The following is a 22386-nucleotide window of genomic DNA, read 5'->3' on the forward strand; positions in this document are numbered from 1 at the left end:
CCCGTGCCTCTGGAAAAGTGAGCCCCCTGCCAACATGTCTGCAATAACGACCGGTGCAGCCCGAGAGGGTGACGGCGTCTCAATCCCCCACCCAGATGCTGTCGATGAGAAGTCCGCTGTCACGGTGCTCGCTGGCAAAGAAGACCACAGGATCACCGGTGATGAGCTGAGCGGCGAAGAGGACCGCGAAAGCGAAGACGCCATTATCATCACTGGTGCAGACGCTGCCGCTCACCTGCTGCCACTCAGGGATGACTTCGACCCTGCCTTGACATTTCGGAGTATCATTCTCGCCTCCGGTCTGGCGTGCTTCCAGGCGGTCATGAACCAAATCTACATGGTAGCACAAGACACCTTAGCCGTTGTGCAGATGTGTTGACTCCTTGCTGACACCTGTCCACAGTTTAAGCCTACTGCCGTCACCATTCAAGGAACTTTCATCGTTCTGATCGCTTACTTTGTCGGCAATGCCTGGGCCAGGTTCCTCCCCCGGGGTGATAAGTTTGAAGCGCGTTGGAGGGAGAAGGGTGGTCAGGGAAAGCTTCCATGGCATATTCGGTGGATAAAGTTTGTGAATCCTGGACCGTGGACTCTGAAGGAGCACGCTATTTGCGCTATCACAGCTACATCTGCTTCCAATGCCTCTGCATCCTCGCAGGTGTTTGCGGCGCAGAACCTCTTCTACAATATGCCCTTTAGTGCCATCACTGTCATCTTCAGTACCGTTTCGATCGGTCTGTTCGGTTATGGTCTTTGTGGCATTATGCGACCCATTGCCGTCTGGCACGTTGAGGCGGTCTACTGGAGTACTCTTCCTACGGTCAAGACCCTTCAAGGGTTGCATTGGCAGCAGGTCAAGAACTCCAAGCCGCTCCGGTACTTCTGGTATGCCTTTACTGGCATGTCGTTGTATGAAATTATTCCTGCATACATATTCCCGTGGCTCAACTCCGTTTCTATTCCGGTACGTTGTTCATTCCACCCTTGGGTGTGGGGGGTACTAACATGGCTCTAGTGTCTAGCTTCCCAGAAAGCAACCGGCAAAAAGGGCGCTGTACTCACCAATGTTTTCGGTGGAGCCACCAATAATGAAGGAATGGGTTTATTCTCTCTCAGCTTCGACTGGCAATATGTACGGATGATAATTTTATTAACAAATTCTCAAGGCTGACTTGCCGCAGATCACCTCCTTCCAAACCTCCCTTCCTCTCAAGCTCCAGCTTCACCAGGACATTGGCATCGCCTTCTGCTTCATCGTCATGGTAGCCATATACTACGGAAACGGCTGGAACGCCCAATCCCTTCCATTCATGTCCACGCAGCTTCTCATGGCGAACGGTACTTCGTATCCGGTCTCCAGCGTCTTCCCTGACGGAGTGCTCGACAAATCTGCCTTGGCTAAATACGGTGTACCCAGACTAACTGGAACTTTTGCATATGCTATGTTCATGGCCAACGCTGCTGTAAGTACACCAGAGATATGTGCAAGCTATCCAGCTAACCTCCTCTAGATCGGAGCCCTCATCATGCACTGTATCATCTTCTGGGGCGGCGATATCAAGCGGGCATACCAGAGCGCCAAACAAGGTCGCTACGACGATCGCCACCACGAGCACATGGCCAAGCATTACAAGGAAACCCCGTGGTGGTGGTACGTTGCGGTGCTTGTCATCAGCTTTGTTCTCGGACTGGTGGTGGTTCTCAAGGAGAATATTACCCTCCCCGCCTGGGCGTACATTGTCTCATTGATCGTCGGAATTATCATCTCGCCTTTCGTAAGTACCCCCATAACCGACATCCTACTCCCACTAACAACGGTATTTGCAGAGTACCATCCTCTACTCTCGCTACGGAAACGGAATCGCGACCAACAATCTCTCGAAGATGTTAGCAGGACTGATGCTTCCCGGACGCCCCGTTGGAAACATGTACTTTGCAGCGTGGTCCCACAACGTGATCCAAAACGCAGTGAACCTATCCAACGACCTGAAGATGGGCGAATACCGTAAGCAGCCATCTCACGAACCCCCATATTCCTAGCACAAGTCTAACCCATTCCAATAGTAAAAATTCCCCCACGAGTCATGTTCCTCACCCAAATCTACGGCACCATCCTGGGCGGCTTCATCAACTACGCCATCATGATCTCCATCGTGACCGGCAACAAAGCCCTCCTTTCCAACGGCAACGGCAACTCCTCCTGGAGCGGCGCCACCATGCAATCCTACAACACCAACGCCGCCTCCTGGGCCCTGGCCTCCTACCTCTACCGCTCCGGCACTCCCTACGCCATGGTTCCCATCGGTCTAGCCATCGGCGCCGCAGCTGTCGTCGCCCACCGTCTCTTCTACTACGTATGCCCATTCCCCCCATTACCCCCATCTTACCACCCAGCCCAACTAACCCATCTATCTATGAAATGTATACAGTTTGTCCCCAAAATCCGCAACTTCGACGTCTCGGAAGTCAACATGCCGCAATTCATCCAATACGCCGGCTACATCCCCTACAACCAATCACAGACATGCGTGCTCTTCAGCTGGGTCCTCTCAGGCCTCTTCGTGCAGTATTATCTGCGGAACTATCATCCGAGGATTTTCAAGGATTACTCGTATTTGATTACGGGTGCGTTTGATGGCGCTAGTTTGACCATCGTGTTTATTCTTTCGTTTGCAGTGTTTGGCGCTGCGGGTGTCGCGCATGATTTTCCCTCTTGGTGGGGGAATAATTCGAATGGGAATTATGATTGGTGTCCTGTTACTTAGGATGCCTTTTTCTTTTTTTTTTTTCCGGAGGAAGAAGTTGTTGGATGGGGTGGGATGGGGAGGTGGAGGGGAGGGGGAAGGTGTGGATGTTCATACTCTACTCTGTCTTTTGTATGTAGTAAATAATCTCAATAGGGGGTGTTGATGAATGAATGTAGTTATATGTGTGGTTGAGGTTAGTTGATCGGAAGTAGCATCATTTCCTCGATTAGTAAGTAGAAGATGTTAGTTCTTGTGGAGGTTGAAAGGGTGAGGTGGGTTTATATATTCTTAGTTAAGACGAACCAAATCTTCATTTCGAAGATGCTTATATCATAACCTAGAAGGGTTCCTTCCCTCTTAGATAGCCCATAATATGTGCAGATTGGCTTCCATCATAGACAGTGTCTGTCCACCCCGTAAAGCTTTCTGTCAGTGTTCAACGGATGGCTTGTTCCCTCGTATCTCTGTTCATAATCTCACCAATGTAGAATTAACCATGTATGAAATTATCTGCATATTTTCACACTCTCGTAGCCGACCCGCGGCACCCTATCCCAACACATCATAAAACATAAGAAAAAAAATAAACCTACTTAACAGAAAGTACCAACCAGTACCTCCAGGAGGCCCGCCCGCTATGTGCAAAATAACCATCCTTGAGAATGCAATGTTCATCACCGATACTCCGCCAACTCAGCTTTCGGAGCATGATTCGAGGGTAATTCCACAGGCGCAGACTGGCCATCTAGTTCGCTGACTGGGGCGGAATACGCTTGCTGAGTTTGACTGTAGGCGTATGCCGAGTATTGAGGACTAGGGTCCTGTGGTTGAAGATGCATCTGTGTCTGTGACTCTGGTCGTTGTTTATTGCGCCGTCGCAGGAAGTAGAAAAGAAGGCCGGCTATCGCTGCGACGCCGGCGACACCGCCGACGACGCCTCCGGCTATTGCGCCCGTGTTGGTGCTTGAGCCGGAACCGGTGGATGATGCTGCTGTGGTTGTTGCTGCTGATGCTGTGGCCGTTGATGCGGATGTGGATGTGGGGGCTGAAGTTGCGGTTGAGGAGGCTAGGAGGGGAGGATTGTATGTTAGGAATGGATTTGAAGGTATCTATCTGTCTTGGAGGTTATGTACTCACTTGTTGCGATCAACCTCAAGGCGCTATAACTGGCATTACCCGGCGAATCGGGGCTCAAGCAGCCCACCCAGTCTGTCCCCTTGAGTCTGAATCCACTCTCGTCTTCAGTGCAGCAGAAATACCCATCGTAGTCGTACATATTCCAGGAGCTATTGGCGCAGGTGGCAGGTTTGATCTCGGAAGTGCAGTCCGTCCAAGTCGGACAGCAGACATTGTTTTGAATCGAGTACTCTTTTCCGGGACATTTGGACCCGGATGGGCAGCAAGCGTGCCAGGTCTCCCATGTCGGCCCGCATCCGACTTCGTCGCTGAGACATGAATTATTGCGACGAATGGCGTAGCCTTTGATGTCCGAGGTAGACATGGTGGTAGTAGGTTTAATGAATGGGACTGGCACTGGCACTGGATCTGCGTAGGGGACGGTAAAGGGCCGAGGCAAGGCGCATTCTCGGGGCCGAAAGGATGAGAGAAGAAGTTGAAGAAGTAAGGGGACAAGGCTGATTATTTTGTCGAATGCGCGCGGACCTGCTTGTCAGACGCATTTCGCTTATTCAGCTCCCAAAAGCGATCCTGATTCCTGGGGGCCCTTAGCTTGCCCTAGTTTGATTGGGATCATCTGCTTTTGGGTAGAGATACGAACGGGCACGGGGCTTGGATGTTTCTGTGCCGATCAGGGTCCACAGTGCGGGATGGAGCGTGTGTTGTTTCGCCAATTTGCAGAGTTTTGCTTTATCTGATAACGGGGGAGTTGCTGTCAATTGCACGTGTATAGATAACTCCGGTCGGCATGATTCATGGTAGCTAAACTAGACGACTGCTGGGTTATGCTGAAGGTGGAGGGTTGGAAGTCAGTGTAGACCTCGTATGAGGAGTCCGATGGACAGCACACTGCGAAGTGGCAGGGCAGGTAAGCAGAACGTGTGATTTATCACCGGTGTGTGTGTAACTCGAGGAATTGAAGAGTCATCTGCTGCTCAAGTTCAAGCATTTTGATATATGTATTGTTTACTCTCCTGATTCGCTGCCATTGAGCAATGACCGATCTTTGTTGAGCAGTAAATCTTTTCTTCAACGACACAGTTATCTAAGCTTCCAACTCACCGACTCACTTGGGCTAGACAGCCCCACTTTGAATGATCATGAAGCCAATTATGATCCGAGTTGGAATGGAGGCACGCGAACAGAGGAACACGGCAACATCCCTGAAAAGGGACCACGTCCGTGCACAATGGGTCGTCCCGCTCTCCCCCGTTTGGCATCGGATTGTCCGAGGAGAGGCTCTTTGAATCGTGCTGGATAGCCGAATCTACCGGGTGAGGCGAAATAGCTATGAGGAACATATACGTCCGTTTCATTATCCAGCGGTGACAGGCTACCAATCTCGCTCGTCTCTGATTCGTTATACTGGTATGGATGCTGAGTATGAGCGGATAATATATCCGTTCATCACATCGTGGGTTCGACAGAGGATGTGTATTTTCAATTGACCTGGCTATATCTCCCTGACCGTTGTGAATCACTCAAATGCCTGTGTCAGATTTGCGATTCATCTTGGGGCTTTGGTGCCGTGATAAGTGCCAGTAAATAGAGGAGTACGACTTCGTCAAAGTGTTGGGACGCGGTGCGGGATGTCGTTAGAAGGGTATCGACGTAGCACACTTGCATGTAACTCGATGTCTCAATATGTCACATCCTCTGCTTTGCTGAAGGGTGCACACGGACACGATCGGGATATCTGAGCTGGCAGCCCGTATATGCCTCATATCATCCAGGCTACCGATCGTAAACACTTGTTCAACATACTCGTCTCGGTAAAAGGCTGCACCTGGCAGTACGAGTAGCATCAGGCTGACTGCAAGGATCTATGTCGTTGTTGGTCTCTCACCAGCCGTCTCCTAACCCGGATAGTAACAAGGAATTCGGATGGCGCTATGGATAAATTGTGACGCATGCCTCGATACCAACTCACAAGGCATAGCCGGGGCACAGACCAGCAATGAATGTAGCTGACTAGGTGGGACGGTCTGAATGACCAGGATATAGACGGTGGCCTGCCTTGGGTCGTGGTACAGGTCTGAGCCTCCACCCCGGGATGGTCAACGTTGGAGAGGGTACTGATGCTGAGTCTGGAGCTGGGATGTGTGCACCACTGATACGCATGTGTAACTCGCCTCTGCGTGCTCGAGTTTAAGGGAACTGTGTCTGTGTCGCTCTTGCACGGCAACTCGATCTCTGGACTTCCCAAGCTTGGACACTCGCGGATGGTCATTGCAGCTGTAGCATTGTCCCCGTTGAGACTACAAGCCTTGCCGGTGAAGATACTGTACAACCACGAGATGGTCGGGGAGGCTTTCTCGATATCCAAGAGATGTTGATCCTGGTTTGTTACATCAATGGGTGCCATGCTATAGCGCAATTCGGTAACTCGGGGGAGCTGGCAGGTAACTGAGTCGGACTACAGGTCGATCACCGAAATGCGTGACGTATGTCCAACCTCCAGAAATGGTCATCCTTCAGAGACATTGTTTTGACAATTCATTGTGACACTGGCTGATGTCGTCATTGTTGGGGCTGTGTATCCTTGAGAAGCTTGTCGAGTAGCTGTGGGTGATGTGGGTATGCATTCAGCCGCTGGACTAGGTATGCAGCCTTATGGGGAGGAAAGGGACTGCTACGCCACACAGCGTCAATTCCAACCACTCCGATATCAAAATCGACGATGGAGAAAACGCAATATTCGCGCAAATCTGAAAGTGCAAGGATATCCAATAATCTTTTTTCGAGTCGACTCCTGTTTGCAGTGTAAGGCTGAAGCGCTGCGATGATTGGGTAAGTGGATCAGGTGGAGCGACCGAAGCTTCCGAACCAAAAATTTTCCAGTGGCATCGCCCACCACATGCGAATCTTCGAAATGCAAAAAGAGAAGCCCAACGCGGGGCTCGAACCCGCAGCCTTGAGATTAAGAGTCTCACGCTCTACCGATTGAGCTAGCCGGGCTAGTTCGGTGAAGGAAACATTCTGTACACGGTATAAGACGGCGACAACAACTACAATTCGTGTTACGATTACTATCAGATGGTGTCTTTGAGCCTCTTTGCGCTGTTGTCAATAGAAGGTATGGGCAAGGTTGGCGCCTAATGAGTGGCAATCGCAAGGCAGATTTCCATATTGAGCATGGTGGGTACGCCCATCATGAGACAAGCTATCCCGGGCTTCACCAACACTCGTTATATATATATCCGCCGTAGGCATTGGCTCTCCCGGGCCTTCCCAACTGACAATCATACCCAGTGAATAGACGCGCTGGAGCCTAGCAGGCTGAGAGACCGTGGTCTGAGATGCAAAAAAGCCGCAGGGTGGACGCCATGCGCATGCTCGTCATGCCCGTTGCGCCATTATCGATCCGACATTCACAAGGCAGTCCCAAGGGACAGGTACGGTTGCTGTAGCCTGAAAAAGCGAGGGAAATGGTGGACAGTAGTACAGTAGAAAACGGAGAGCTGAAACGAAAACGAGCCTCCGGGAAAGCTGGCGTCACCGCGATAGGATACGAGGTGACGATTTCCTTGCGCGCGCGTCAAGCGAAACGAAAAGACAGAACCGATCGGACGGTCGATCAGTGATGGAAGGCATAGAACCATCAGCACTTGCAGGATGCATAATCGCACGCAGATACCTCGTGGGTTGAACTGTGGCTGTAGCGCCGGAGTGGCAGAAAGGAACGCTCTCGGCCAGTCATCCTGTGGCTGAGGCGCAGCAGGGTATCGAGACACATGGTCTCGATGATTTCATGGCTGCTAGCGTAAGGGGTAGTCTGGGGCTCAGACATCTCCCTATCACGAAGTTGGCGATCATGGGATGCTCGTATTGGATCGCTGGGGAAACAGGTTCGAAACACCTATTCTTAGCCGGTCGCGATCGCGGCAAAAATAGAATAGAAGCGATCGAGAGGAAGCCAATATTGTAGGTTACCAACAGAATGGAACCGAGCCATCTCTCGTCTCAGATGATGCGGGTCAACGGAGAGAGCGGCTGCATGGCTAATGAGCATTGGCATGGACATGGGAGAGTTAACGCGTGAAACGGACTACCGCAACGATGGATACTGACCAACAATGGGCGGAGGTGAGACGGGGATGCTGACGGTCCCTGAAAGACGGGCGGATTATGGTGTCATGAACTAGGGGAGTTCGTGTTGAGAGACCAGAGAGGAGGAAAGGTGGCTACTACTGGCGTGCGGCTTAGTTTCTAGACACGAGGAGTCAAGCCACAGTTGGGCTGGCCACATCTTGAAGAGCACTTCATCATCGAACTTTAACCCGATGACTCGACCCTTCCCCGACCCTAAAACAGGTATAGTACTCCCCTCCTGGACTGGTTGAGTCGGTCATTGCTAACTGTATTGTGTCTAGTGTGTCCACTTGCCATGACCATTCAGTCCCCGAATGGAGTCACAGGGACTGGTTAGTCTGACAGGAGGGGGTTGCTTGGGACCAAGTTAGGGCCAATCATGAAAGCGGGTGAGGAGCGAACGGGTTGCAACAGGCGCCGGACCAACAACAAACTACAAGTTAAGAGGATCAGCACTGCCTGCTTTGCACCAGCCACACTCCCCATGTCTAGTATTACTTAGTGTATTCATACTAGTCCCAACTCGTCCTGAGGCAGGCTCCCGTTGAGCCTTAGCAGTCACCCGCAGGCTGCCATTCCCTCCACCACAGTTTCTTACTGTTTGCTAAATTCCGAGAAAAAAGAAATTCAGAATAAATTTCCATGTTGCTAAACTTTTTTAGTCTCTCCGCCTGTGACCCATTCGTCATGGCTGCTCCCGGGACCACTGTCTCTCTGCTCTAACATTCACTGTATGCCAATCATGGATGCCTTCCATCCTCCTCAACTATATAACTTCCCTCCTCCCCCCCAATTAACCTCCTCTCATTCACTTATTCACTACACACTTCTCTCAACCATCCAGATATATAATCCACCAAAGAGACTTCTACATCTCTACTACCACAACTTCATCGCGCTTGAACAAGCCCAAACTACCTTGTTATAGTCCTCGTGATCCATCTGCCAGTCACGCTGTCGCCCTCCAAGTCTCTCCGTTTCTGGCCCCCCTTCTACTACTCCATTCAGGAGACTCTTCGAATCGAAAGACCTCGTTATCGCACCCGAACACCCCTCCGTCGTTCAGCAACCATGCCTGCTCCTATTGAGCAGCCCTCCGAGCCCGTCGTGCTCGTACGCGACCCCGAGGACGACGAGAGCTACGTGATCTCTGCCTATGAAGGCCACGCCGACCACTGCACTCGATGTGCGGATCCGATGACCGCGTACGAAGAGAAGCGCTCGCTGTGCAAGCGTGGTGCCCAGTATGCCCGCGACGTGACCGAATACCTCCGCAGCAAGAACGGAAAGATCTACTCCGTTGTTGACCTTGAGCGCAACCGATCCACCCTGGTCAGGGTGCCCCTGAAGTGCGTCGCTGTTCGCCAGCTGCTCCTAGCAATCGAAAATGGTCTGCGTGTGAACACCAAGGAGGAAGTCACCGCTCGCGAGCGGCCGATAATCAGCCATGAGCCAGCCCCTGTCCGCCGGACTACCACCCAGGAAGATGTGGCCTGCACAGCAATCATTGAGCGAGAGCCACGCTCTCTGAGGCGTCACCGGGTCATCGTCTACACCTCTCCGCGGAGCTCTCCCAGCCGTGGGTCTCTGTATGAGGCCGACGCCGCTGACCGCATTGCGCGTGTCAACCGGTCCTCGCGCATCTACCGGCCGAGCGACTACTACCGCTGAGGGACATGAGCAGAGCTTCTGATGCATTCATTAAGGTTTTCACGCATGCGCAATTGTGGATATTCTGCGGTGCAGACAAGTCACCATTATTATCACCGACCCGGCCCCGTCGCAGCAAAGGCTAGACCAGCCTGCGACACTGGCACGAGCCAGACCCATACCCGATGGTAGCCAGCTTATCTATGGGTCCTCGGGGATATTATATTTATACCCCGCCTAGAGATCGGCTACATCCTTGTTGGAGGAACTGGATTCCTTGCTTACTGTTCTGTTACCGACCTGCTGTCTGATTCTATCCTATCCTGTTTTGGGGTGAAGACGAGGAAACGAACGAAAGGAACAAAAACAGGCGAAAACACAAAAATCACCCACCAAAAAAAAGAAAAGGCAGGCAAAAGGAGGAATTTCCTTCACTGTTGAGCAACCAGGCTTCCATCTGCACACTGCAGCTCTGACTCACTCCTACTCCAAGTGGTCAACGGGCACACCCACCATCCGATGGCTGCAGCTCACCTGCATGCAGTCCGTCCCCCGACCGATGATCCACCCGGATCATCCCCTTCCCCTCATTTGGTCTTTTTTCATCAGGGAACTCGAACGAGTTACACCCACTATTTCCTTTGTCGCTGCCATGATTCGTGCTTACGCGTCCAATAAGTGATGCTGTATTTTAATATGAAATTAATTCAAACACTGCCAAGTGGTCTTTCTGCAAGTCTCACTCTTCTGCAAACGTAGCCAACCAACTCTTTAACTCCCGTTACTCTGCATGTGCATAGACAGCCTCATTTGTCTGCCTAGTGCCTACCTAGCCATTTAGCCACATAATTTACTTCTTCTCTCCTCCCCTATACTATCCAACTACTATACCCTCCTTCGGCACTGCGGCTCTATCCCTGTCCCCCCCTCCCCCCTTAGCAGCTAGCTAGCTAGCTAGCCAGCCTCTAACATTCATCCGCGCAAAGTTTATTTCCCATCGTGCATTCCCTTCCTTCCCTCTTACCACTTATACCCCGGTACACCGTACATGAACATACATTGCGAGTGAGTGAGTGAGTGAGTCATGCCAGTTAATCTACCCTATTGGCTCGACCTGCTAGTAGACTCTGCACTGATCCTTGCCCCAGATGCATACTACCACTACTTGTTCAAATCTTTGGAATAACACTGCACATGAAACTCCCACCACAACACAACACAACACAAACAAATTCGATTTACAACATATGTACTAAGCCAGGAGGCTGGTAATTATTACCCATTTAGATTAGTTACTTAGTTACTAGGTTATCGCACCGTTGAAATCCATCCCGCTACGTGGTTCCTCTGTCACTGTACCCTGTGGATCAGAGTCCCCACTGCGGGTACTCCACCGGCTCTGGCCTCGACTCGAAGTCTGGGTACTCTGGGTACATGGTGGAGACGGTAGCTATACTTAGTGGGTATGTAGTGTATGCCACAGTGACAGCAAGTGACTGTTTGACTGTACTGTGTAGTGGATACTATGTACGTATACGTAGAGAGTAAGATGGTGGTGGTAGTGGTGGTGGTACTTTTGCTTCCGGCCGGATCAGCGGGTGCTAGCCCGGGTGCTAGTATAGTAACATGTTGTGGATCATGTTGATACGGATGGGATGGGATGTTGTTTCCTGTTGTTAGTTAGGTACTTCGGAGGTAGTAGTATGGGGCTGTTGGGCAGGTATTGATACTATCTAGATACTTACTAGTCAGTTAGTAGGGAGAGCTTGCTGTGTCTGTGCTGTACACTAAATATAGTTGCCATCGGCAGTTGAGATAGCTATTACCGGGGTGTGCTAATGCCCTTTTCGGTTATTGTGGATAGCTTCAGACCCAATATCTATTGATCATTGGCAGGTACTAATGTATCCGTCTATCGGGGAAAAGATAGAGATGGGGTAATTCTCCGAAGATAGTAGTACCTACTATGGAGCTATAGCACGGCCCGGGGTTAGGCTAGCTCATCATCATCATCATCATCAACATTGCTGGTTTGATTCTGAAACCTGAAACCTGGCTAGTTGGCTTAGAGTGGAGAGGTCAAGTGCTGTCCAGACTCTGGAACTGGTGAGATCGACGTCTGTTATCGGGTGATTTAGCTATGTTATTCATGGTGAGATGTGTCTGTGCGTTAGTCTAGAGTGGTCGGTGATGATCATAATAGTAGATGATATTGGACGGAATAGGTAGGTTGCTGAAGAATGGGGATCCACTTGGATGTACGTATATCATGTTGGAATGGGGATATATGCATTGAGGTCCATGGGACAGAGACAACAAGTACGTTATCACACCATCGTAAGTGAGTTTGTTAGTATGCTGTCAGACTTGTCTGGACACTTGCTTGTGGGTCAATGGTTGGAGAGGCGCTTGTGTTATACTTTATGCTGTGTATTGGGTGGAGAGAGAAGCCAGCAATGGTATCGAGGTAGCATTGAACATAGCATATGCGATGTGTGGCTGTTGACCTTAGGGGAGAGACGGACAGGTTCCGAGGTCAATTCAGGGCTGCACTATGTGACTGACCACTGTGGTAGCGTAACATGGGTAAAAGGTACTGGGATCTCGTAGATGCCCTAGGCAGCTAACAAGGAGCATCATGGTCTATGTAGTAGAATTCTCGAATGTTACGGCAAAGAGTCCCTCAGTAAGAAATGCGCTGAGACGCTCATGCGGCAGAATATTACGAGTAGTGTAGTCGACCCTTTCTTTCACCGAGGCCATCCGTTTCCACACAAATCCCACTCAATTGACAGCCAAAAAGAAGCCCCCACAGCACAAGTACTAGTAGCGGATGCTTATGGATTTAAGAAAACCAACAATCGAAAAACAAAAAAGAAAGCCCAACGCGGGGCTCGAACCCGCAGCCTTGAGATTAAGAGTCTCACGCTCTACCGATTGAGCTAGCCGGGCAAAGGGAAAGAGGAAGTTGAACAGCCCAACGCGGGGCTCGAACCCGCAGCCTTGAGATTAAGAGTCTCACGCTCTACCGATTGAGCTAGCCGGGCTAGTTCGGTGAAAGAGGCTTCTTTCTTTTGACTTAAGACCCTAAAATAAACTCATTGCGTCCACACCCGCGTCCAGCTTTCCATTTCTCGAATACAGTCTATGTCCAGCTGACCTAGTTTGGATGTCAGTCGAGTCGATGTCAACACACCATCATGGCTGCCGCCCCATCTCATCCCTTTCACTGGCCGGCTGGCATTCCACCAGATTTTCAAGTTGACTTTAAGTAGTGGCCATATTGATCGCACATAAATAAATCAGCAGTCTCCCAAGTATACAGCTTGAGACTTGACCACGTGAAAGTCACATGACCCACACCAGCTATAACCCCCCCAATCAGGAAACGCCCCCATCACGTGCCCGCATCCCAATCCAATCCTCCCAAACTTCTCCGGCGCAACTCCGCAAGTCCCTCGACTCGAAGCCCAGCCAATCCACCCCCTCAAGCTTAATCTCCCCCAAAAGCACATCAAAATGGCCAAGAAAGGTGCGTTAACACATTCCCCATGGCTCTACACTTGCGCCGAAAATTCCCACAAAGCTCGACTGCACCGGCAGCAGTAACACAGCGGAAATCCACCTAGGATGATGGATGATAACTGACAAAAGATGGCATCATACAGTCAAGTCGCGCACTATCACCGTGCGTCTCATCTCCATGGCCATGACCGGTTTCTATCGCACGATGATTCGTCCCCGTACGCACCGTCCGCTCAGTATGCTCAAGTACGACCCCGTCGTGAAGAAGAAGGTCCTGTTTTTGGAGGCTACGAAGGGTGGAAGGAATAAATAAGCCATCTTCACGTTCCGGATACTATTATTTTTTTTTCCCTTTGTTTATTCGGTGGTTTCGTTTCGAATACCTGCTCGGGTGGACGGTGTCCATATATCTTGCTGGGAGAGAGTGGGTGGTTAAGAGGCAACTTCTGACGATAATTGCGCTTCGCTAAGCTTCGGCTTCTTTTCTACGGTTAACCGCTACGAGACGACTTGCGAGATACCGATACCAATACCGATACCGTATCTACCGGCTGGATTTGGGATGAGCCATCACAGGATATCGATATGAGACGATCATGTATATTAGACGGTGCAGTGGCGAGGATGGTCGTGGAGGCTGGATCATAACGACAGGCTTCCGTGGACGTTCGAGCTGTGTATCTTTTTCGGTGTTATATTGTGGCGTTTAGAGCAAGACATTCTGGGTTGAATCAATCTTCATTTATCAATTTATCTGTGTTGATGCATAAACATTATTTCGAAAGCTTCAGACATTCTGTGTTGCGGAAATTGAGTTAGGGATATGTTTTTCTCCACCTCTCGATTATCACGCCGGGTAAGATAGAAGGTGCACAAATCGAAGAAAAACAGGTACAGAGTCATTCTTCCCCGACTGCCGTCCGACGTATTCGTCCATGTACCCCTCAGGCTCCTCGGCTGAAGCGAGCATTGTAATGATCACCTATTGGGTTAGTGTGCTTGATTTGACTTCTTATCTTGCGTCTTACCTCGTGTCTTTCGCCCTGTTCCCCTACCTCTAGCTGCTCGCTTTAAATTGGTCCCCTGGCTGGCATTCAATGAAGAAGGCCTGCTGCTTCCGGAAGCAAGCTTCTTGGGGCTCGGCTTGCGCTCGAAGTACTCGCTGACGGGCTTTGTTTGTGGCTTCTGATCCACAGAAACCTTGGCTCGTTTGTTTCCAGTGGAGCAAGATGCGGCAGCATGCGCAGCTTCATCAGCAATCTCATTCCTAGGTAAACAGGTCGATTGTTCCTCAAGATTTGCCAGTGTTCGAGTCGCGGGTTGACGAGCCCTGGCATATGTGCGTCGATTCAGACGGGCTGGTCTTTCCTCGATGGACTGGCTCTGCCAAAACCTTGGACTGAGGTTACTCCCGGCCGTCGATTTACGTTTCTGCCCCGGTGATGCTGTGCTCTGTGCCTCGAAAGTGACGCCTTTTGATTTAGTTGCAGTCCCTTTAGTGTTGCACTTCGTTTCGAGTGCCTTCTCATCATTCATGTCTTGAGGGTCTGGCTGAAGCACTTTGCTCTTGGCTGACACAGCGACGCTGGCTGATCCTGTCGATTGGGCTTCGACGGGCTTGTTAAGCGAATGTACCTCATTCGGAACCTGTTGCTCTGAAGTAAGAAGTAGCATAGCTGCAAGATCATCCTGGTCATTACCGAAGACAGAACTATCTATCGGTGACCGTTGGCGGAAGCTTGAAAAAGGTACAATATTGGGGTTCTGCGCGGAGCAGAAAGGCTGTTTTGCGGCGTCGTTTTCTGTCGGGTTAGCTTTTGCTGGGAAGGGCGAAGAGATAATGCTTGCTTGAAAGCTTTCTGCTTTGTAGATCACTTCTGTAGCCTTGTAGACATCCTGTCCTAGAGTCGAACTTCGGGCCTTCGAGCCACCAACATCTTGGTTGCCACCAGGAGATGAGTTCAAGGAATTGCAGGCGGCATCTCTGCTAATAACTGTGCGCAAGCTAGTTTCCAGGCTGCTCCATGCTTCCGAGGCTGGTTGATCAGGGGTGACAAGGCCCGCTTGACCAAGCGTTGCTTTGAGCTTGTTCATCCACTTCTCAGAATTTTGGACCCTTCTGAGTAGTGATTTTATCTCTTCTGCCGCCCTCCCTTTGCTGCATTCGAGTTCCGCCTTTTCTGACATCGTAGCCTTGAGCTGTGACTGGATAAGAACACACTCATCTTCCTTTTTCTGCAACTCCCTGCAGAGCATGTCATGTTTGCTTTCAATATTCTCGATCGACTTTGATCCCTCTTTGCTGATTCTGGAGCATTCACCCTCAAGACTTGAAATCCGGTGAGCAGCTTCTTCAATCTGATGCTGAAGAGATGCCTGCTCCGCCGCGCTCGACGACGCCACCTCTCCAAGTCTTGCTGCTTCGTGCTTCTCCTCCTCTAGCTTGGATGTTATCTCAGATATGTCATTCTTGAGACCCTCATTCTCCTTTTCTTTGGACCCAAGCTATACTAAGTCAGTATCTTGACAGTAACAGAGTTTCGTGCTTGCTTACCAGGAGTTCCATTTCATTCACTCGCTGCTTCATCTTGTCTTCGCGCACCGTCTTTCTTGCATCAGTATGTTTCTGCCCCTCAATCGTATTGAAACTTACTAGATCTCGCCGTGTCTCAGCCAACTGCATGGACACCTCGCTCATTTTTCTCTCAATCTCTGATTTCCCTCGTAAGAGTTCATGGATCTTCTGCTCGTATCTTGCTCGATCCTGTTCTCGGGAGACAACACTAGCTCTACTGAGCTCTTTACGGACTTTTGCCTCCACAGACTTGACCTCATCCTTCAGTGTTGCTACTTCCGCTTCGCACCTCCGGACGCGAGAATCATCATCTTCCACCTTTGCTGATGCAATTTCCAGCGATCCTCTCAATGCCTGATTTTCAAGATCCTTGTTTCTCAAGGCTTCCTCGGCCAACTTGGACTGTTCCGACAAACCTTGGATCTTTCTTTCCATATCGGCAAGTGTCTGCTCAAACCGTTGAGTCTCTTCTTTTAAAATTTGTTTGTGGTCTGGTAGCTGCATCGCCGATAGACTGGCTTCCAGAGCTGTAAATTGATCGAGGAGACCGCTTTCTCTCGCCTCTAGCCCCTTCATTGAGACGTTAATGTCCTCATTGGCGGCCGTCAATTCTCGAAGCGCGTTTTGCAAACTCTCACTAGTTTCTGAATCTTTCGAAATCTTTGCCACTAGCTGATTTTCGCTGACAACTTGCTTCCCGATAATCTCAGTCTGTGCTTTCAGACTCTCGGTCAGGCCTGCAGTTGCCTCGGTCCCCTTTGCGATACCAGCATCCAGCTGGTGCATCGCCGAGTCCATGCTAAAGAGCCATATTAGCTAACTGGCAGGATTTTACCCTCAAATCATTGAGCTTACCGTGCTGCGAAGGCGTGGATAATGGCTGTGCATGCTGCTACGTCAGCCTTTCCTGACGAGGTACCCTCCCACAATTCTCTGAGTGAGGCTAGACAACCGCTGAAATCACAGCTCAGACCCTCTTGGAGGGCCTTTATGGAAGCAACATGTTGATCGCCCAGACTTTTTAAGGCAGCATCGAAACCTCCTCTGATCTCACGTTGATGAGACATAATCTTGTCCAATTTGGTGGACTGAGCTCTGGCACAATTTTGTATGTAGACTTCAAGAAGACTTGATCGTTTCTTCTCATCCGACAGCTGCGTCAAAAGGTAATTCGATCTTTCCTCGGCATCTTTCAGACTTTGCTTGAGCAGGTCGTTTTGGCTCTCCACCTTTGAAAGTTCACCCCGTTTATGTTCTGCGTCAGTTGAAACCTTAGCTAACTGTGCTTTCGCTTCTTTTATGCTGGTGCTTATTTCATTTCTCTCAATCAACAATTCTTTCCTTGTTCCTTTGAGCTGAATAGCCTCCCCACGTAAATTCTGAAAGTCGCAGCCAAGTTCATTCAAGAAGCTTCTAAACTTCGCGAACTTCGACCTCCATGTTTCCATGCGGGACTTGTAGGCTTGGAGCTGAGATGATTGCTTCTGGATATGCTGGCAAGATTCTTCCAGTTGGCTTTTCAGTATATTGTTTTCCTCTGCCGCCTTTGTAATCTTGGCCTCCATTTCCTCTTTCATCTTGGAGGCGACCATTGCACTTTCCTCGCGATCTCTGATACGGTTGATTAGCAACTGGAATAGATCTTCTTCTGATAATTTGGGTTCTCCGTCTTCAGAGCCACCAGTGGATGGGAGTCTGGCACTGAATGTGCTTTTCTTGTTTAAACGGCGACGCTTTGTGATTCTTGATGTTTGATTTCTAGCAACCAACAAACTTTGCTCGGTCGCTTTGCTTTGATCTGATCTTCTCAGTGGTTCATCAGAGATACGTGCGTTAACTGCCTTGCTTCCATGGCCTGTCACCTCCTTTCTTTCGGTGTTCTGGACTCTCGTCAGCAGGGGAGAGACATAATTTGTTTGCTGCCTACTTTTCTGTGTCCCATAGAAGTGGTACGTCTGTCTTGATTAACAGGTCAGTGACAATCACTCATTTCATTGTGCTGCACATACTGAGCGCTGCATCTTCTGGGGGGATTGCCCCTGAATCAGCGGACGAGCGTTGGTCGACTTGGGGCACAGAACTAGCTGCAGCATGCGAATCGTGCAAGTCATGCCCAGCATGCGCCTTGCCCTGTGTTGTCTCTAAAGAGGTGTCCTCTGGTTCTTGTGATTCGAGAGATCCATTTCGTGGAATCACGTTTACATTACGTGTGCTGATATGCGAGTTCGCTGGATATGAAGAACTGTACATCAAACGAAGGTTAGCCTAGCAACAACTGTCAGGCATATTACTACCTTTCTTGTCCCAGTCCTTTTCGAGTGACAAAGGATACACCTTTGCCACCACCGAGATGAGCATCAGCCCCAGGAGGCATGGTATTCAGTGAGGAGCGTTTTTCTGGCTGCAGGGAGAACAAATTTGGACCCTGAGTAGGCCTCTGGAAGCAAAAAGCTGTCATGTCAATACCAGAACTCTTGGGGCGTTCCATGAGTAGTGGGGAAACCTGTCTGCTAGGCATGTGTCTCTCCTCCTCTGAGACCATAGTTGCTTCGAGCTCTGGCGGGAGGGGATCATTTTGATCTGCCAAATGCAAGAGTAGCAATTCTTCCACCTCGTCATAGGTAGTCCCATCGGCGAGATTCGTAATATCGGGGCATATTGTAGAATCCGCCTCGGATATCGGCTCTTGCTCGTTCTGCATCGTGAGTGACTGAGAAGTTTGATTATCAGTTCCTGGATTTTCAGTGTCTAGCAAGAGACGGGGGTATATAATAACACAGTGGATAAGAAAGTGACTAGCCTTGTAAAGATATGAGTCCCTAAGGGCGACAGCACAGAAGAACACAATATAAGTTGCTGTTTTCACGTCTGTACTCTTCGTATGCGTAGTTCACAATGCAGTCTCCCTCATATGGCCCGCAAGTCTTGTGAAGAGAGAGGAACGGGACAAGAAGTTTCCTGAGTGACCAAAACAGATAACCCCTCGTGACTTGAATAGTGAAAATGCACAAACGGAAGCCAGTGGCTGCCGAATCGAGCATGATAATGTCCTGTTGTTATTTCTACCGAGGCTGAGTTGTGACTGCACAACATACTGATAAGTGTATGTGTCACTGGTACTGTTACCTACTAACTACTAGTCATTGTGGATTCAAGCTAAATAGCCATCTAACATCACTGTTTTTGCTACCTGACCTCTATGAAATCCAGGATGTCAATCGTTGACATTTGGATCGGTGTCAGGTTAAAGAAAAGACAGTTGTCTTACAAGGCCGACAAGGCGCCTCACCGGGCCAATTATGGGCTGGAAAAGATGGCACTGCCATCTATTCCACACCTCAATTATCACTGCCATATGATAATACCCAACGTATAGCTCTGCCATTCCCTGGAAGATCAAGGTCACAAGATTTCTCTCCAGAGATATGACGTTCTGCAGAGCTAAATTTGGTGATGTCGCATTCGCTTTTCTTGTAGCGCAGGTGTATAGTTGTGATCATTCGTCCAAATAGTCCGACGCAGCCTCACTTGCGCCCGAGCAAATGCAGAACATCTGAAGACTTATGGAGCCATCGTGCATCGGCGGCCAAGCCACCTTTATAATTGGACACTTTTCAAAGTCTATGCAGAGTTGGTGGTTGCAGTTGGCGCCGGTATGCCACTAAGTCAAGTTCCGCGTCTCCGATTTGACGTTTGCGTTTCACCCTCAAACCAGTGAAACTGCATGATCCCGGGCCTTCCCACACAGTCAAACACTCCAGCCCATCTTCAGGATTTAGGCTGTCACAGTTAAGCCTATCACAGAATAAGATGTCGTAGTGCTGCGTACACCAGCAGAATCTTCACAAGTCGCGCACCCCTGGTGACCCCATCACTCCCATATATGATATGCTGAGCGCTCTCGCCATGCCTGATTACTCTCACCTAATCTTTGATTTTATCTGTCAGTTATCGATCCAAATAATCTCACGGCGTATCTCACATTTTGTACCCCAAACATGATCGGCGTCTCCATGTACTCAATACAGCCTTTGTGGTTGGTGTTATGTGTGCTATCATCACCAGCGGTCGCAGAAGGTATACTTAATAGTGTCGACAGCCAGGACGGAGATGGAGAATCAGAGTCATCTTCAACGACGCAAAATGTTTCCTCTAAAGGAATGATTATTTTATGCACCATCGTGGCATTGGTGTTGGTTATCGGTGGTATGTCTCTGAGAATTGAAACAGAATCAAAAGTGTTGGTTAAGTGGTCGAACAGGCACTGACAATTCCGCTGTCATAGTACTATTCACCGTTGTGTTCATTACTGTGAAGAAGAGGAGCTTGAAGACACCTAAGGCAGCCTCCTTGCTAGATGAAGCAATCACAGAGGCCACGGAAAGATCGTTGAGTGGCAATACACCGACCGAAAGGGACGGATCTAGATCCCAGCCTTTGAAACACGAAGAGATTCAGCCAGATATAGAGAAGAATGCTGGCGTTGATCCAAGCCGACCGCACAGAAATGCTTGGATGAAGCAAAGAGGATGGGGATCCTACTTTTCTTTCGGGCGCGCATAAAATCATCTCACAGCCACATCGCTTCGTTCAACACGGATATTTCGAGCGATCCAGTCAAGAGACATTTAATTGAGAGCAGCTCAGCGTGATGGCTTTCTTTCCGGTTGTTGTACTTTTCATAATCTTTCTTGCCGTGCCATCATCCCCCACCCCTATACCCCTTGATGTACATTTGGAGGATACCCCGCACTCAGTGAATCTGAAAGTGAGTTCTATATGGGGTAGAAGCTTGAGAATCAAGGAATGACAAGAATGATCACACCGATAGCCACCCAGTCTGTCTGTAGGGGAGCATCAATGTTATGGAAAGCCTTGCCCAAGCAATGTTGAGTGGGGACGCCCCGCGGTGTGTTGCAGAGGATCATCCAATCAGTCGCGCCAATTCCATGCTTTGTGGATGACGGCAAGTCTTTCCGTCTGGAGTGAGCAACTCCACCCGTCTTGGTTCTACACACTGTCTATCGAAGCATGAATCTCTCTCCGTTCCATTGCATAAACAACGCAGAAACTGAAATTGCTGCCCATCTACAGAGGGGAAATATGGACTTGGAGGTTGAAGAAGGAAATTTTCCCCATCGGCATGGTTGGATCCAGGACAATGTACTTTGAAGCCTCCAGAACATATAAGGCCTCTGGATCTCCCCCAGTAGGTTTCATTTCCTTCCATTCAACAAAAAGATCTTGTGGACATCTTATATTAAATTCTCGAATCCAATCTCACTCTTCTTCCTCATTTACGCACAGACTTGTATCTCACAATGCCTATTCAAAAGCTAAAAGTTGGTATGGCTGGTCTGGGCCGGATAGGCAAGGTCCATGTCCATAACTTCCTTCACCAAACCCCACGGGCCGAAGTTGTCGCAGCCTTTTCCCCCGACCCAGCTGAAATCACATGGGGCAGACAACACCTAGAGCCGTATGGAGTTACATTATATGACAACTACGACAAGATGCTGGAGCACCCCGGCTTGCAAGCAGTCGTCATCGGGACGGCAACCTCGGTACATGCTGAGGAGACAATGAAAGCTATCGACAGAGACCTACACGTTCTTTGTGAAAAGCCATTGTCAATTGATGTGGAAGTGGTATGTCTCAAATATCCAATGAAATCGGATCCCTAGCCGTAGTGTCTCCTCCCACACTTGCATATGGCTAACTCCTTGGTAGTGCAGAGCAGTTGCGCAAAAGGCCAAGACCAAGCCACACTTGAAGGTGATGTGTGGCTTTTCTCGGAGATTCGATGACTCCTATCGCGAGGTCTACGATAAGATCAGCCAGGGCATGATCGGGCGTCCCTCCATCGTGAGAAGCCAGACCTGTGACAAGTACGACCCCTCGGGCTTCTACGTTGCTTACGCTGCGTGGTCGGGTGGTGTGTTTGTTGACATGTCTGTGCATGACATTGACTTGACTTTGTGGTTTATGGGAGAGGACTCGGTTCCCAAGAGCATCTCTGCCCATGGCATCACGGCTGTCCAGCCTGAGTTGAAGAAGTACAAGGACTACGACAACGCCGTCGGAATTGTCGAATTTCACAATGGCAAGATCGCCTACTACTACTGCTCTCGAATGATGCCCCACGGACAAGAAGATACGACGGAGGTTATTGGCACCGAGGGGAAGCTGTCTGTGAACATCAACCCACAACGCAACTTCGTCAATTACTACCACAATGGAGGCATCACTCGCGAGGTCCCTGCCAACTTCCACGGGCGCTTCGGAGGTGCCTTTGTGAACGAGGCGAATGAGTTCACTGCCTCTTGCTTGGATAACAAGCCACTACCTCTCAAGTTGTCCAACGCAGTCAAGGCTGTTGAGATTGGCGCATACCTTCAGGAGGCATTGGTGACAGGGAAGCAGATCCACTTCGATGAGATCGGCAGAAGGATTGAGAAGTCTCAGTTGTAGGATGGATGGACTAAGTATTCAGTCTGCTGCAAGCTTTGGCTTTTACTTATACTGTTTGAATTTAAAATATCTAAACGTGTTAGGAATACCTCATACTGCTTCCTCACTCTGTATTGTACGTAGATTAGTTCAATTTAAGCTGGGGAAAAT

General features: G+C 49.7%; 8 protein-coding genes and 3 non-coding genes across 11 annotated transcripts; 4 read left to right on the top strand and 7 right to left on the bottom strand.

Moving 5' to 3' along the window:
• Window positions 1-34: 34 nt before the first annotated feature.
• On the top strand, window positions 35-2765 carry BO85DRAFT_377016 (OPT family oligopeptide transporter; the record flags this gene model as incomplete). The annotated part of the gene is made up of 8 exons (XM_025656247.1): window positions 35-340; window positions 404-964; window positions 1016-1132; window positions 1182-1463; window positions 1512-1775; window positions 1828-2005; window positions 2065-2354; window positions 2430-2765. The coding sequence occupies 8 exons, from the start codon at window positions 35-37 to the stop codon at window positions 2763-2765; spliced, it is 2334 nt and encodes a 777-aa protein (XP_025513333.1).
• A 328-nt stretch (window positions 2766-3093) lies between these two features.
• BO85DRAFT_84437 (uncharacterized protein) lies at window positions 3094-4614 on the bottom strand. The gene is made up of 2 exons (XM_025665727.1): window positions 3885-4614; window positions 3094-3813 (listed from the first exon to the last, which is right to left on the bottom strand). The coding sequence occupies exons 1-2, from the start codon at window positions 4246-4248 to the stop codon at window positions 3422-3424; spliced, it is 756 nt and encodes a 251-aa protein (XP_025513334.1). The 5' UTR covers window positions 4249-4614; the 3' UTR covers window positions 3094-3421.
• A 904-nt stretch (window positions 4615-5518) lies between these two features.
• Window positions 5519-6288, bottom strand: BO85DRAFT_490495 (uncharacterized protein; the record flags this gene model as incomplete). Its single annotated transcript, XM_025663661.1, has 3 exons — window positions 5519-5709; window positions 5770-5779; window positions 5854-6288. The coding sequence occupies 3 exons, from the start codon at window positions 6286-6288 to the stop codon at window positions 5519-5521; spliced, it is 636 nt and encodes a 211-aa protein (XP_025513335.1).
• A 520-nt stretch (window positions 6289-6808) lies between these two features.
• BO85DRAFT_t196 lies at window positions 6809-6881 on the bottom strand. Its single transcript has one exon. It is a non-coding gene; the product is annotated as a tRNA-Lys (tRNA).
• Window positions 6882-7999: 1118 nt separating this feature from the next.
• BO85DRAFT_440762 (uncharacterized protein) lies at window positions 8000-9686 on the top strand (the record flags this gene model as incomplete). The annotated part of the gene is made up of 4 exons (XM_025658786.1): window positions 8000-8009; window positions 8297-8347; window positions 8678-8746; window positions 8944-9686. The coding sequence occupies 4 exons, from the start codon at window positions 8000-8002 to the stop codon at window positions 9684-9686; spliced, it is 873 nt and encodes a 290-aa protein (XP_025513336.1).
• A 2858-nt stretch (window positions 9687-12544) lies between these two features.
• BO85DRAFT_t195 lies at window positions 12545-12617 on the bottom strand. The gene has a single exon. It is a non-coding gene; the product is annotated as a tRNA-Lys (tRNA).
• A 22-nt stretch (window positions 12618-12639) lies between these two features.
• BO85DRAFT_t194 lies at window positions 12640-12712 on the bottom strand. The gene has a single exon. It is a non-coding gene; the product is annotated as a tRNA-Lys (tRNA).
• Window positions 12713-12968: 256 nt separating this feature from the next.
• BO85DRAFT_451711 (mitochondrial 54S ribosomal protein bL33m) lies at window positions 12969-13943 on the top strand. Its single transcript, XM_025660653.1, has 2 exons — window positions 12969-13197; window positions 13334-13943. The coding sequence occupies exons 1-2, from the start codon at window positions 13185-13187 to the stop codon at window positions 13501-13503; spliced, it is 183 nt and encodes a 60-aa protein (XP_025513337.1). The 5' UTR covers window positions 12969-13184; the 3' UTR covers window positions 13504-13943.
• A 28-nt stretch (window positions 13944-13971) lies between these two features.
• BO85DRAFT_84448 (uncharacterized protein) lies at window positions 13972-15696 on the bottom strand. Its single transcript, XM_025665728.1, has one exon. The coding sequence runs from the start codon at window positions 15444-15446 to the stop codon at window positions 14181-14183; it is 1266 nt and encodes a 421-aa protein (XP_025513338.1). The 5' UTR covers window positions 15447-15696; the 3' UTR covers window positions 13972-14180.
• A 1810-nt stretch (window positions 15697-17506) lies between these two features.
• Window positions 17507-18698, bottom strand: BO85DRAFT_84468 (uncharacterized protein). Its single transcript, XM_025665729.1, has 4 exons — window positions 18566-18698; window positions 18060-18475; window positions 17775-18007; window positions 17507-17724 (listed from the first exon to the last, which is right to left on the bottom strand). Exons 2-4 carry the CDS (start codon window positions 18464-18466, stop codon window positions 17657-17659), a joined length of 708 nt encoding a protein of 235 aa, XP_025513339.1. The 5' UTR covers window positions 18467-18475; window positions 18566-18698; the 3' UTR covers window positions 17507-17656.
• A 2388-nt stretch (window positions 18699-21086) lies between these two features.
• On the top strand, window positions 21087-22236 carry BO85DRAFT_377163 (putative NAD binding Rossmann fold oxidoreductase; the record flags this gene model as incomplete). The annotated part of the gene is made up of 2 exons (XM_025656251.1): window positions 21087-21413; window positions 21496-22236. The coding sequence occupies 2 exons, from the start codon at window positions 21087-21089 to the stop codon at window positions 22234-22236; spliced, it is 1068 nt and encodes a 355-aa protein (XP_025513340.1).
• Between the last annotated feature and the right edge of the window lie 150 nt (window positions 22237-22386).

This window comes from Aspergillus piperis (assembly GCF_003184755.1).
Source record: "Aspergillus piperis CBS 112811 unplaced genomic scaffold BO85scaffold_16, whole genome shotgun sequence".
NCBI lineage: Eukaryota > Fungi > Ascomycota > Eurotiomycetes > Eurotiales > Aspergillaceae > Aspergillus > Aspergillus piperis.

Coding starts and splice junctions, on each gene's coding strand:
- BO85DRAFT_84437 (XM_025665727.1), bottom strand. CDS start 4,248: ATGTCTACCTCGGACATCAAAGGCTACGCCATTCGTCGCAATAATTCA. Junction 3,814..3,884: donor CTTGAGGTTGATCGCAACAA/GTGAGTACATAA, acceptor CTCCCCTCCTAG/CCTCCTCAACCGCAACTTCA.
- BO85DRAFT_84448 (XM_025665728.1), bottom strand. CDS start 15,446: ATGCTCTGCAGGGAGTTGCAGAAAAAGGAAGATGAGTGTGTTCTTATC.
- BO85DRAFT_84468 (XM_025665729.1), bottom strand. CDS start 18,466: ATGCAGAACGAGCAAGAGCCGATATCCGAGGCGGATTCTACAATATGC. Junction 18,008..18,059: donor AAAGGACTGGGACAAGAAAG/GTAGTAATATGC, acceptor TTTGATGTACAG/TTCTTCATATCCAGCGAACT. Junction 17,725..17,774: donor CCCAGAAGATGCAGCGCTCA/GTATGTGCAGCA, acceptor CTGTTAATCAAG/ACAGACGTACCACTTCTATG.